This window comes from Schistocerca americana, chromosome 2 (assembly GCF_021461395.2).
Source record: "Schistocerca americana isolate TAMUIC-IGC-003095 chromosome 2, iqSchAmer2.1, whole genome shotgun sequence".
NCBI lineage: Eukaryota > Metazoa > Arthropoda > Insecta > Orthoptera > Acrididae > Schistocerca > Schistocerca americana.
The window spans coordinates 180,793,841-180,807,869 of NC_060120.1; the positions used below are offsets into that span (position 1 = coordinate 180,793,841).

The window sequence follows — 14,029 nt, forward strand, 5'->3', positions numbered from 1 at the left end:
CATGTGTAAAGGCTGTTAGTGGCACCACAGTTAGCATCCAGCCACTCATGGACGAGATAGGAAATGAAACTGAGAGTGGCAGAGCAAAAGCAGAAATGCTTAATTCTGTTTTCAAATATTTCTTTATAAAGGAAAACCCAGGAGTATTGGCTCAATTTAATTCCTATACCATTCAAAAGATGAGTGAAATACGGTGATATTAGTGTCAGTGGCATTGAGAAATAGCTGAAATCTTTAAAACTGAAGAAAGCTCAGGGCCCAATGGAATCCCTGTCAGATTCTATACCCAGTTCGTGGCTGATGATGATGATGTTTGGTTTGTGGGGCGCTCAACTGCGTGGTTATCAGCGCCCGTACAAGTATCCAATCTTTGCTCAGTCCAATTTCGCCACTTTCCTGGATGATGATGAAATGATGAGGACAACACAAACACCCAGTCATCTCGAGGCAGGTGAAAATCCCTGACCCCGCCGGGAATCGAACCCGGGACCCCGTGCTCGGGAAGCGAGAACGCTACCGCGAGACCACGAGCGGCGGACTTCGTGGCTGAGTTAGCTCCTCTGTTAACTATAATCTTTTGTAGATCCTGTCAACAAAAAACTGTGGCCAGTAGCTGGAAAAAAGCACAGTTCACACCTGTCTACAAAAAGGGTAGCAGAAGCGATCTACCAAACTACCATCCAATATCCTTGACATCCATTTGTTGTAGAATCTTAGAATGTATTCTGAGCTCAAACATAATGAGGTATCTTGAACAGAATGACAGTCTCCATGCCAACCAGCATGGAATTGGAAACATAGATCATGTGAGACCCAACTCTCATGACATCATAAAAGTCATGGCTCAAGACTGTGAGGTAGATGCAGTATTTCTCAATTTCTAAAAAGCGTTTGACTCAGTGGTATACATATGCCTATTATCAAAGTACGATCATGTGGGGTATCAGATGAAATAGGTAACTGGATTGAGGATTTCTTGGGAGAGAGTATGCAACATGTTCTCTTGGATGGGGAGTGGATAGATGTAGAAGTAACTTCGTGTGTACTCCAGGGAAGTTGTTGGGGCCCTTGCTGTTCATGTTGTATATTAATGATCTTGTGGACTATATTAATAGTAGCCTCAGAGTCTTTGCATATGGTGCAGATATCTACAGAGAAGTACAGTCAGAATGAAACTGTACGAATATTCAGTCAAACGTTGAGAAGATTTTAAAGAGGTACAATGACTGGCAACTTGTTTTAAATGTTCAAAAATGTAAGATTGTGCACTTCACATAATGAAAAAAAATCATAGTATCCTATGAAAATAATATTGGTGAGTCACAGTTAGAATGTGTAAACTCCTGCAAATACTTGGATGTAATGCTTAGTAGGGACATAAAATGGAACAATCACTTAGGCTGAGTCATGGCTAAAGCAGATAGCAGACTTTGATTTATTGGTAGAATAGAATATTAGTGAAATGCAATCAGTCTATATAGGAAGTTGCTTACAAATCACTCATGTGACCCATCTTAGAATATTGCTCAAGTGTGTGGGACCCCTGACAAAGAGGACTAGCAGGGGATATTTAACATATACAGAGAAGGGCAGCAGGAATGGTCACAGGTTTGTATAACCTGTGAGGGAGTGTCATATGGATGTTGAAAGAAGTGAACTAGAAAACTCTTGAAAATAGATGTAAATTATTCCAAGAAAGTCTACATACAAAATTTCGAGAACTGCCTATAAATGATGACTCTAAATATACTACAACCCTCACACATCACTCCTATAGGGATCATGAGGATAAGATTAGAGTAATTACAGCATGCACAGATGCATTTAAACAATTGTTTTTTTCTGCGCACCATATGTGAATGGAACGGGCAAAAGCCCTAATAACTCGTACAATGGGATGTACCCTCCGCCACAACATCCTGAAAGCCTGCAGTGTTCCCCTTTAAATATACGTTTGTTCAGATACAAATTTGTCGTTTTCTTGAAGTTCTGAATTGCTCCACCTATAATTAAACTTTCTGTTTGGACTGTGCTGGAGAAGCTTGATGGGCTTCATTACCACTACAGTTGTGCAGGTGCTAGAATCTGATAAACATCACCAACTTCCAACTTTCTAAGGGGGAATACGAAATACTTCTCATTTTAACAATTGTTTATAAAACGTGCCAATGTGCTGTCTCTTAGTAACAGGAAACATCACTCGTATGTACACTTTGAAATCCTACATCAGTCTAATGACATGTTTGACAGTTCTGTAGCTGTCCTCTGTTCTGTCATGATGTCATACTGCATTGTCACGGCATCCTCTGTACTCAGTAGCACACCATTCTACTCCAAGCCAGGATGTCAGCTCATGGAGTTTACACAAACCCCATGCAGTTACTGTAACTCATGATAATACTGCAGGTGCCATCCCAACATAAGGAAACTCAGTATGCAACCCTATAAGTCCACATGCAAAACAGATGATAAAAATCTGCAAATAGCTTTGTATTCTTAAATAATTAACTACTGTATGGTTTATATTATTGCAACCATCTTTCATTGGTTAGGTAAATGCTCTACTGGAGGGATATGTTACACCACAAGCCATGGATCAAGGCAGTATTTCTTATTTCCAGAAAGCATTTGACTCAGTACTACATAGTGCTTATTAATTATAGTGCAGTCACATGAAGTATCGAGTAAAATTTATGACTGTATTTAGAGTTCTTTAGTAAGGAAGATGTACCATGTCACCTATGTACTCAGGTGTTGCACAGCTATTGTTATTGTCTACAGCTACTGTTACCTGGACTGGCAGGTGAGCCTCTTAATCTAAAAAACCACTTGTGTGCACCCCAGACACAGTTAGCTGCCTGTGTAACATCACCTGATGTGTAGTGCACACCCTACTGATTTAAGGAACCCTGCAGTTCTCAACTTTATGTCAGAAGTCTAGGAAGAAACAGCCTAGCTTTTCACAGAACTTTCAAAGTCACTGATTCAAATTTTCCGCTCCGCTTGGAACCAGGGGCCATGATTAGTTCTGGGAAAAATGCTGCAGATTGTGAACTTTGTTGATATTCAGTGAGTGAGGTTGGTTTTCACAACTTTCTCTGCATGTCACTGGAGTAACACAAGTATCTCTACCCTTTTACGTTTTCCTCTCCTTTTATTGTTCTTGTATCACTTTCCCTCAAAAACCTGCTTTCAACAGCAGGTGTCAGGTTTTCACACCATTTTATTTTATCTTGTTCTGTAGGTTTTTCCACAATTTTCCACAGTGTTACAAGAGAGCAAACTCCAGAGTATCTGGGTATTCAGCTTAAGATATTCCGTGCTGAGGACAAAGATGTGGACCACAAATGGAAAAAAGTTCAAAAGCATGAGCATAGGCAGACAGTGTATACAGGCAACACACAATATCCTGTTGCAGAGCATGCTGTACAACATGACAGTTATGACCTCGGTGGGTGTTTCACCACACACGCCATCTGGGTTCTTCCCCCAAGACACAATTTTCTCAGAACTCCGCAGGTGGGAACTAGGACTAAAACGTGTCTTTGGTTCTCGCCGCCCACCTTGCCTCAATTTACATTAATTCCTTCCGTCTCAGCATTTATTCACAATAACTGCTCCTTTCATCACTCCATTTCAGTTTTCTACATCTTTCATTTTCTGACTTGTCTATTTTTCACCATCCCTCCTCGCACCTCTGTTACATACAATGCACAGCTTTTCACTCTTATTAACTCATCCACAATGTTTAGTAGTAATTTCTGCCTTCCACCTTTAAGCTCTCAGGTTTCCAAATCTCGTCCAGCGCAGTTCCCAACAATTAGTCTTCCTTCTATCCCGTTTGGTGAGTCTTTCCTTACTCAGGGTTCTGGGTGACTTTTCTAACTGCACCCCTTTCCGTATGCCTCTCCAGCACTTTTCCTTCAACCCTCTTCCTTCCTCTTCAACTCTTCCACCAGAAGAAGGAGAGACTGGCTCCTTACATGCTTATTGCACTTCATGTAACTTTGCTGATGACGCTGTATTGTATGCGAAAGTGTCATCTTTGAGTTACTGTAAGATGATATAGGATGACTTGGGTAGAGTTTCTTTTTTTAATCACCATGACTGTGTGAAGCAGCACATGAATAATACTATATTTGAACATTTATGGATTGGTTTATCTTACATTATTTAATGTTTAGAATAATCCACCATGTATTGCACCACACAGAAACTCTACCCAAGTCATCCTATATCATCTTACAGTTACTCAAAGATGACACTTTCGCATACAATACAGCATCATCGGCAAACAGTCATAGATTGTTTTCCAGCCTATCCATCAGATTGTATGTATATAGACGACAAGAGAGATCCTATCACACTTCCCAGGGGCAATCACACCTCAGATATTTAAATGGACATATTAGTTCTATAATTTCATGTGGTTTTCCAAAAATGATCAAATTCAGTAATGAATTTAAAAGGCAGAAATTCTTCTTTTCAGCATCTCCCTTACTGTTTGTACATTGTGATCCCTTCAAGGAAAGATTACATACTTCTTTAATTGAAACAGCAGAAAAAATTGTTTTTTTCTTGTAATCATGTTTCACGTAGTACAGGCAATGAAGTTAGTAGAAATTGTGTGTTTTTTAACTTCAAATCAGCAAACATATTTATGTAAAAACCAGATACCTGACAGTTTATTTACTATTTCTGAAGATTATTTCTTTCCTCAGGTCTGCAAAATATCAGTTACCAGCAGGGAAACTCATCACCTGGAGCAAAAATGTTCAGCTGTGATATTTGTGGAGCGGCATACAGACATGCTGCAAATCTAACATCACACAAGAAAATACATTCTGGAGAGACATTATGTGCGCTTTGTAACAAAGTACTCAGTCGCAAATCAAACTTCCGAAGACATATGAAACTGGTACATGGTTGTCCAGGATTTGATAGCCCTAACAGTGGCGTTGGGGGATTCCTGCAACTCTAGTATGTTGTACTCAGTGTACCCCTTTTACTCTTGTAAAAACATGTTTTGACCAAAAGAAAGTGTTTAAACATACTGAAGTGAATCCAAGAACCAGTACTTCTTTATTTCATGTAATGTGAAAACTATTTGGTTGTGCTGACTACTGTAGTTGTGACTTCAAATACTGCTGGCATATCTCAGGGGATTGGAGCACAAGCTCTTCAGAAATCAGTGAAAATGTAAAGAAAGAAATACAAACTAAATACAACATGCAAATCATAAAAATGAAAGGAGTGTAGAAGAATATTAAGATATCCATGAAAATGAATAGAGGAGGACTTTGTTCCAAAAATAGTATAGGAGTTGGAGAGCCAGGTTAAGACTCCTTTCTCTAATTCTGCAGGTGATGATTTTATTACTCTACTGCCGAGAGAAATGTGCACCACTTTAGCATACATGTTAGATACATATATAGACAAACATGGACCACTCAACATTCTATTGTATTGTGAGAATACATTCTGGAAAAGAACAGACAAAAATGAGGAAATAAATCTACAACTGATTGAAAGACACATGTAACATCTCAGCAAAACTGCACTGGCTTTTGAGATAAGCTATCACTCTTTTTCTGGCTGAACAGAAATGAGACCAGTGAGAGATAAGAGTCTGAACCCTTTTCTTCAGGGAGTTGAAAGAAATAAGTACTAATTAATCGAAAACATATCAGAAGTAATGAGAAAAAGAAAACTGGTGTTTTATGGACTCTTATATTGATTAGAGACTATAGATCAACCATAAATATCTTCAAATATTTGTGAGATAAGAAGTCAACAACAAGTTGGATCCATGAAGTAAAAATATGGTTAGAAAACAGTAATATAAAAGCTGAAGAAACAATTGATAGGGAAGTCATTAGGGAAAAAGTATTAAATATGGAAGGGTTCCAGGGTAAAAGAGTGAAAAAAACTGATCTGTATTGGCCAGAAGACAGAAAGAAAAAATGAAGTGAACAGATGAAAGACTACTGGAAGAAAAGAAGAGAAGAAAGAATAAGGAACTGTAATTGGCCCATTGTTCTTACTTGGAAGTGGGCCATTCAGGGGTAAGGGGGTGTGGGCAGGAGAAAGAGGGTGGGGAGGGGGGGGGGCAGAAGAAAGGATGATTATAGTTTATTGTCCTGTCAACAGTGAGGTCATTAGAGATGGCTAATGAATGAAGTACAAATGGAATACTTTGTCTTCTGGTGCAATATCACTGTTCAATCTGTTAATGGTAGTGAATATTCTTTTGTATGATGATACTGAGTGCATGCAATAAGTGAATATTCATTAACATTATGATGGTGAGTGCAGAGAAGTAACATCTGTAGTGAAGATTATACTTAGTGAGCCATCTCAATTTGTGCCCACTGCATTTAAAAATATCAGACAGTTCGGATATTTTTGGAAGTCTTTCATAAAAGAAAAAAAGGATGGCATCAACTACCTGCTCTTAGATGTATACACTCGTAAATAATGTCATTTAAATCAATTTAATCAGTAAATGTAAGAAATTTCTTTTGGTGATATCATGAAAAGTTAAATTCCACATTAGACTCAATTCTAAAATGAATTGAACATTGCATAACTGTAGCAAAGATAAATTTGTTTATAATACTACAGTCAGTTTGCTAAGTATTACATAGAAATGCCATGTATATAAGTTTGTTCTTAACTCTAAATCACTATTAATCATTAGTCATCTGAATGTCAGGTGTTTATAACTCTAAATCACTATTAATCATTAGTCATCTGATCGTCAGGAAAATTTATTCTGGTGTAAATATGAATAGTTATAATTCAATGTCAATAATATCACAAATTGTACATCTTCACATAATCACAGAAGAAATATTTCATGCCAAGCAGCAGAAGACACAGATAGTTTCTGAATCAGAGAACCCCAAACTGTAGAAAATGGAATTTTACGGGAGTTAGGTAGAAATGTCATCTGGCACTTTTGATTTTGCTGTATCCTGACATGCCCTTTGGCGTGGGGTCATGTGTGACTTTTCTACTCCGTTACTGAAAAGTCATGTTTCGACTAATCATTTCCTTTTTTGCAGAATTGAGGATTATCTGGCATCAATCATTAGCTTTTGTGTTACATTTTGTTCTCAGCTGTGTCTGCTGCTCCCTGATAAGGGCATTATTTCCTTCTTTTATTTGATTCTATTTCAGTTTTGGAGATCTTTTTCTTTGTAAAGGATATAAGTAATTGTATTTAAAATCTGGAATTTTACGGTATGAAAGAAATTCATACTTGTGTGATGTGCATTTGTGAGATGATTGGAATAATAGTCTAAATTTATAAGATCATATTTATAAAAGGAACAAGAAAGTGCTATAAATGATATTTGAACGAGTTATTGCAATAGAACACCACTATGTATCTGCAGTGTAGAATCAAAAACAGCATTTTGAAAAGAGTAATGTATTACTACTTCTACTTTTCTATTAACTAATGCTTCTATTTTCACCTTAACTCAAAAATAATCTGTACTTCTGTGACTATGCAGATAAGCCCATGTCAACATGACTATGTTTACTCTTGTGCATACCATCTGAACTGTCAGATAATGATAATAGAGCTTCCATTCACTATCACTACATGCAATTACTTTAATGTAGTATTTTGTGCTGTGCCATCCAATTTGCTGTGTGTTAGGATAGGTTGTGTGAAATGTAGAAGCACAGTAATTATGCAGGGCGTCTTTATAATAACTTTCAGCAGTTGGAATTTAATGTAATAGAAAATACTCACAGCTAAATTTGTGACAGAACTAGTATTTTTTACTGAAGATGAATTGCTTTGTTGCAGAAAAATTTTTAATCTGTTATGGTGTCAACCCCATCTTCTCCTTATGTACATAAACTTTTGTTACCAGTCATGCTGACCACTACTGCAATTTTACTCACATGTGTGAAAGTATTTATAAGTACAATATAAGTATTCAAAGCCACTCAGGAAGTGGATGTTGATACCCAACACTATGTGTCTGTCATCTACAGAATACTGCTCTTTCTCCACATGTATTTTACTTTTAAACTGACTTTAATATGGTTACATAAAGATGACCATCTGAAGTTCAGAAACAATATCACTAACCTTAAGAAGGGAGCAGTCTAATTATTTTATGTTAATTGTTCATAAAACATTGTGGGTTTCCTCATTCCAGAAATGAGGGCTTCTCGGCAATGTCCAATATGCTGGAAGGTTTTGGCTGTATCTACATCCCTAACACGTCACATTCACACTGCACATGCGGATCCTGGAGCTGAGCCTGAACCATGCACAGTCTGTGGAAAATTGTTCAAAAATAAGTACAATATGTGGGTCCATCGCAGCAAGGTGCATCGTCTGTCCAAAGTGTGGCAAGAATCATATTCACATGACTCATGCTAAATGACTTATGAGATATACACTTACAATCCTCAAATGCTGAATCTGGGCCAGAATATGTCTGTGATTGGGACAACAGTCTGTGATACAACAAAAGAAAAAATTGTAAAATAAATTTATGAATGTTTGACATACTGTCAGGTGGAGGCACCTGTGGCAACTGAAATACCGAAAAGTCTTTTATTCCATCTAGTGTGCCACTTATTTTGCAACAAGTAGTTAACACCTGCAGATGGGAGAAGTCAAAGAGCAACCTGTCATTTTCATGTTCTGCACACAGTGGCCATGAGTGTGATATTAGATTGCATTAAAAGACATTTCACTATATAAAATAAGTGTTAATCCTTATTATAAATATTGTAATTTTTGTATATTTATGTGTAATTAGTAGTTTACTTCCTGTAAGTAAGCTAAATTTTCTTACCCTCCATTGAAAATAAAATGACTGCATTTGTTATACAATTGTAACTAATGAAATAAAACTACAAAAAAATGTAAAAGGACCTATGCGTAAAAGTAATGACTTTCCTGAAACCTGTTGCTTTAGATGCTAAGAGAGACATCTGTTACCATGATGGCACAGACAAACACAATTTTCAGAAAAACTGTGCCATCTTTCAAAAAGTGCTAATTATTATTATGTTCTCTAAAAGAATCTGGAAGTATTTCTCATTCACAATGCATTCTGTAAACTGTATAATTTAGAGAGTCAAATCTTGTTCTTGATATTAGTTACTATGCCCTAAGTAAATTCACCTGCAGTTTAACTGGAAAATAACATTTTCTTAGTAACTGTTTTTGTTATACTGTTTCGTAGTGCTGCACCGGAAATCATGTTTTATTTTTTAGATTCATAACAGATTTGTGAATTGTGATGTATTAGTTTCATAACATACATAACTCAGGTGTAAGAGACATATCAATGGGATCTGTGATGTACAATTTGTATTTGTGTACTACGGAAATGGCATGGATGAAGTATGAGAACTAGAAGTCTTTAGCAAGAAGTTCCATATACGATTAATGAACACATACATTTTTATTTACATGACCATTGGTGACTGAATTGGTATACCAGTGGTAGAGAAAATTATCTGCTAGTATTTATTAGTGTTGCCTACTTGCAAGAAGGCAGGTAAACAGTCTCCCACTTCACTGTAAGGAGACAAAAGTATTTAAGTTAAGTAATTGTTATTGCATTATGGGTAGTTGCAAACGGTTTATGAAAAGTTCAATCACAAGTTTGATTTGTCTCATGTTACTGTTACAGTGAATGAAATCATTTTAATGTCAATGGAACTCACAGAAAGGATTTACAATAGCCTTTTTATAATGTATGGAGATTTCTTTTTAAATAATATTTTTTATTCAAAAAAACCTAAACAACAATTTACATATAGTGTGAAATTGTCACCTTTTGAAGAGTGCAGCTTAACCAAAATCAAACATATCCAAGGACTGGGCCAAGGTTTTAAGGACACCTCTTTCACCATTTGACAAACTTTATTACCATTAAAAAATGATATATATACTAAGAGAATCATTTCCTGAGACAAGCAACAATTACATTAAACGGCAGTTAGAAAGGGACAACAATTTGGATACCAACAACACTTATAAAATTAAATAGGGCCTTTTGTCAGACTATAACTCTCTATAGACAAAACCATAAACAGGAAACCTTAAATGTCAGATTATGACAAAATGTTATTGTACAGTGTGAGAGAAGAGCAATGGGTGCAAATAAGTTAAATATAATTTTCCATCACCTTTGACAAGAATGTTACAAACTTGCTTCACTGGGCTAACTCAACACTTAAACAACGCTAAAATTAAAATGCAATTGCCTGAATTATAGAATTAAAAAAATAATGAATATGAAATGCCACGACTAGGCACTGCCTCTATATCTGCAGCGAGAAACAAATTCCAGCACCTTAGCTAACCTTAGAATTCAATGAGTAAGGAACAAATTTATTATTTGGCTCTGCAGCCTTTCCTAAGGAATTCTACTCTGCACAAGAGAGATAAATCTCTTAAGCACAACGTTTAATTTATACAGTGGGGATTATGTGCTTTTTCTCTAACAAAATTTGACTAGTAACACCAAGCACAATAAATAGAACCCAACAGTGTGATGACCTGACAAAATAAGGAATATCTGAAAACAGTCTGTTTGTGCCTAGACACAGTGCCTATGAAATACAGTCAATTGTGGTCAAACCAAGCATGAGGTCACCAAAGCCAGTGCTTTTACTGCCCCCGACATTAAAAGAAAGGGGGAAGGGTTGAGGGCTGCCACATCTAATGTGGCAGTTATCGAGTGGCAACCTCCACTGACCACGTAGGCTTTTAGAATGAGGATAACAGCTGTTATATGGAACATTAATAGATTACAATTACATAACTTGGTGAGCGACGACCTCCTCAATGAAGATGATGCAGGCTGGCGTGGCTTATAGAAGCACAGCTGCAAAGACACTATGGTCCAGAAGTGCCATAAGGTAGCATACCGCACTGTCCATGACACAACTTCCCAGTGCCCAAAGTCAGTATGTCTCACCATAATTCGTGCCATGTGACCCCTTTGACACCAAGAGAGGAGAATGTTGCCACCCAAGCACCAGTGGTCCCATTAACTACTCCACGTGGCAACATCTGACTACCCTGATTGGTGTACCACCACCACACTCCCTAGATAAACAGCGCGCTCTGTATCTTAGTTGCAGATAAGGAGGGCAATTTGTAAAAGGAAAGAGCACCAACATGGCACATAGTGTGCTTTGGTTTTTGCAACAGACGTGGTAAAACCACACTGAACAAGAGTGCTGTATCCTAATAATTTTTTTTTTAAATTGCTTGTAAGTACACTCACCTATGAATCTGAGAATTTACTGAAACAAGAACTGTTTCTTTTAGCTTACAAATTTATCCATTTCATAAGTGAGGTTATGATCACACTCAACCACTGGTTTCAAAATATTCAGGTACCAAATTTTCTTGAAGCATCATTTATTGGAAGGCTAAGCTTTAACATTAAAAAGGCATCATTGTCGCTAAACATGATTTTCACTGTTATAAGCTTATATATTGCACCATTGTATTCCTCACAAAATGTACAGAATAAATTATAAAGCCAGAACATACTGGCTTGGGAGATTTCATGTGCTTATTAAGATATCCCTGAATATCTTCATATGAAGGAATCATTATTCTTTACAACAGGCTACATTATTAATATTATAATATCAGAAGTGAAAAGCATTGCATTGGAACTCTCATGGGAAAGTTCATCTCAATCTGAAGCTAACTAGTTTTCAAGAGCAACTTACATTTTTGTCTGTATTCTTTAGCAGTAATGACAATTTAATGAACATAATTACCATATGCAATGTATTATGAGGTTTGGATGTGAATGGCATGCTTATTATTATGTAAGTGAATTAAATTTCGTTTTTATGAAAGCTGGAATATATCTCCACATATTTATACTTCATTTTAGGTTCGCCCTTTAATAAACACTGCCATTTTCTTTTTTTACAAAGACTATTTTAGGAGGAACAGCACGTTTTTGATGAGCTAATGGTATGCAGAGTCATAAATGTTCATGCGGAATGGAAGAACTGATAGAAGTTGACCTCAGGAAAGCTACGGAGAACTGTAGGAAGATATGATGCAATACTGACTCTGTGACTTATCTTAAGAAGATTAACTGAAGAAAGACAAGCTCTTGTTTACAGCATTTGTGATGTTAAATGAAATACACTCTTTAAAACTCTGAAGGTAGTAATGATAAAATACAGGAGCAGAGTACAGAAACCAGACCTCAGCTATAAGAGTTGAAGGGGATGAAAAGGGAACACTAATTGAGAAAGGAGTGAGACAGTTTTGGAGCCTGTCAGAGGCAGCAAAGGCCTTGGGAAATCAGGTGGATGCAATGGATAGTGTCTTGAAAAGAAACAATGAGATGGGCATCAACAAAAGTAAAAGAAGAGTAATGGAATGTAGTCGAATTGTGAATCAGATTATGCTGACTGAATTTGATTACAAAATGAGACACTAGAGTAGTAGAGGAGTACAGTTATTCGCATATTTGGTGCATGTTCTTTCATTGCATCAAAATTTTCAAGGGAATCTTGTATTATTCTTTGTACAAAATAGTGGCATATTCCGGCAATGATGATGGAAGTGGATCATGCACCCTTATGTCCAAAGTAGACCACAAAGGTTCAATAATATTGAGATCTGGTGACTGTGGTGACCAAGGGAGATGCAATAGTTCACCTCACACTCACAAAACCAGTCCTGGATGATGTGAACTTTTCAACGATGGCCTGTCACCTGGGAACACAACAGTGCCACTGAGGAACAGACATTGTAGCATAGGATGGACCTGATCAGCCAAAATGATCACATAATCCTTCACAATAATGCAATCTTTCAGACTAACGATGGGGGGGCATGGAATACCATGACATGGCTGGCCATACATTACCAAAGCTCCACTTGTATAACTCTTGGGATGTAAAACTTGCCCATAAGCTGATTACAGTGTGAAACAAGACTCGCATGACCAAATGCCTTTTTTCCATCACTCATAGTTCAGATTGTATGACTTTGGCACCCTCTTTTCCTGTTACAGGCATTTACATCAGTGATGAGTGGTCACAGAATTTCAGCTCACTCTGCAGTGCCCTGCTTATGGAACTTCCTTCATGTTTTTTTGGTGCTGACATAGTTTGCGAGTGTGACATTCAGTTCTGCAGTGACTTTTGTAGCTATCATCATCTTATTTTTCATCACAATCTTCTTCAATGACCATCTGTCACAGTCAATCAAAACACACTTTTGTCCCCATTGTGACTTGTTGATGTTTTCCCATTTTCTCTGTATGCAGTATAAATCCAGTCTCTTGAAACACCATACACTTCGGCGCCAACAATTTGACCATGTTCGAATTCACTTAGTCCTGACATAATGTGCTCACAATTACATAGAACACTGTTGTGACAATGGCTGTCATTTGCAGTGTATTGAGGACATCGTGCAGGTACCGTTCATGGTCAAATGCAACAGTGAAACCTGCAGGCTTGGCTAGCATCTGTGCATTTATGTTCAAGCATGCATTTCTTTTGGTGTTAGCATATTTTTTTCCAACCCCCGTGCCACCACATGGCAGTGTCAGACATACGAGGTGCATCCAGCTGTTATGTTTACTTCAGATCTTTCTTGAACATAACAAATTCTGAAATTATTAAGCCATATTGATTATTATATTTGGTGGCGTATGCTTGGTAATCACCAATGAGGTATAAATTAGATAATTACAAAGTATAATTATTTATAAAGAATACAGGTTATACAGAAACATCTTCTCCTTCAAAAAGTTAACTGTAGCCACAGAAGCAAGTCTCGAAAAAGAAACTGATGGAAGGAACCCTCTGCATCCAGTAGTTTACTGCAAACCCAGTTTCCCTTATGGGTTGTGTAGCATAGGCATCAAACATTGTGTAATATGTGTATCAGTAGTTATTTTATATCCTAACACGAGTTAATATCTTGTACATTGAAGAGAATGGAACAGAAACAAATGATATTTTACACTTCTGCAAGTAGTTCAGATTC

At 37.0% G+C, this 14,029-nt stretch overlaps 1 protein-coding gene across 4 annotated transcripts in view; it reads left to right on the top strand.

Annotated features, from left to right (window-relative positions):
* Positions 1 to 14,029, top strand: part of LOC124596602 (protein bric-a-brac 2-like) — a 528,908-nt gene that overhangs the window by 327,863 nt on the left and 187,016 nt on the right. Inside the window, exons 7-8 of one of the 4 annotated variants that reach the window (XM_047135809.1) lie at positions 4,722 to 4,980; positions 8,181 to 8,303. The exons of 2 other annotated variants lie outside the window; for them this stretch is intronic. In XM_047135809.1, the coding sequence (XP_046991765.1) occupies positions 4,722 to 4,980; position 8,181 (260 nt within the window). In that variant the 3' untranslated portion in view covers positions 8,182 to 8,303. Of the gene's footprint in view, positions 1 to 4,721; positions 4,981 to 8,180; positions 8,950 to 14,029 lie in introns of those variants that run through there. One more of the 4 variants, XM_047135816.1, reaches the window with a different exon arrangement.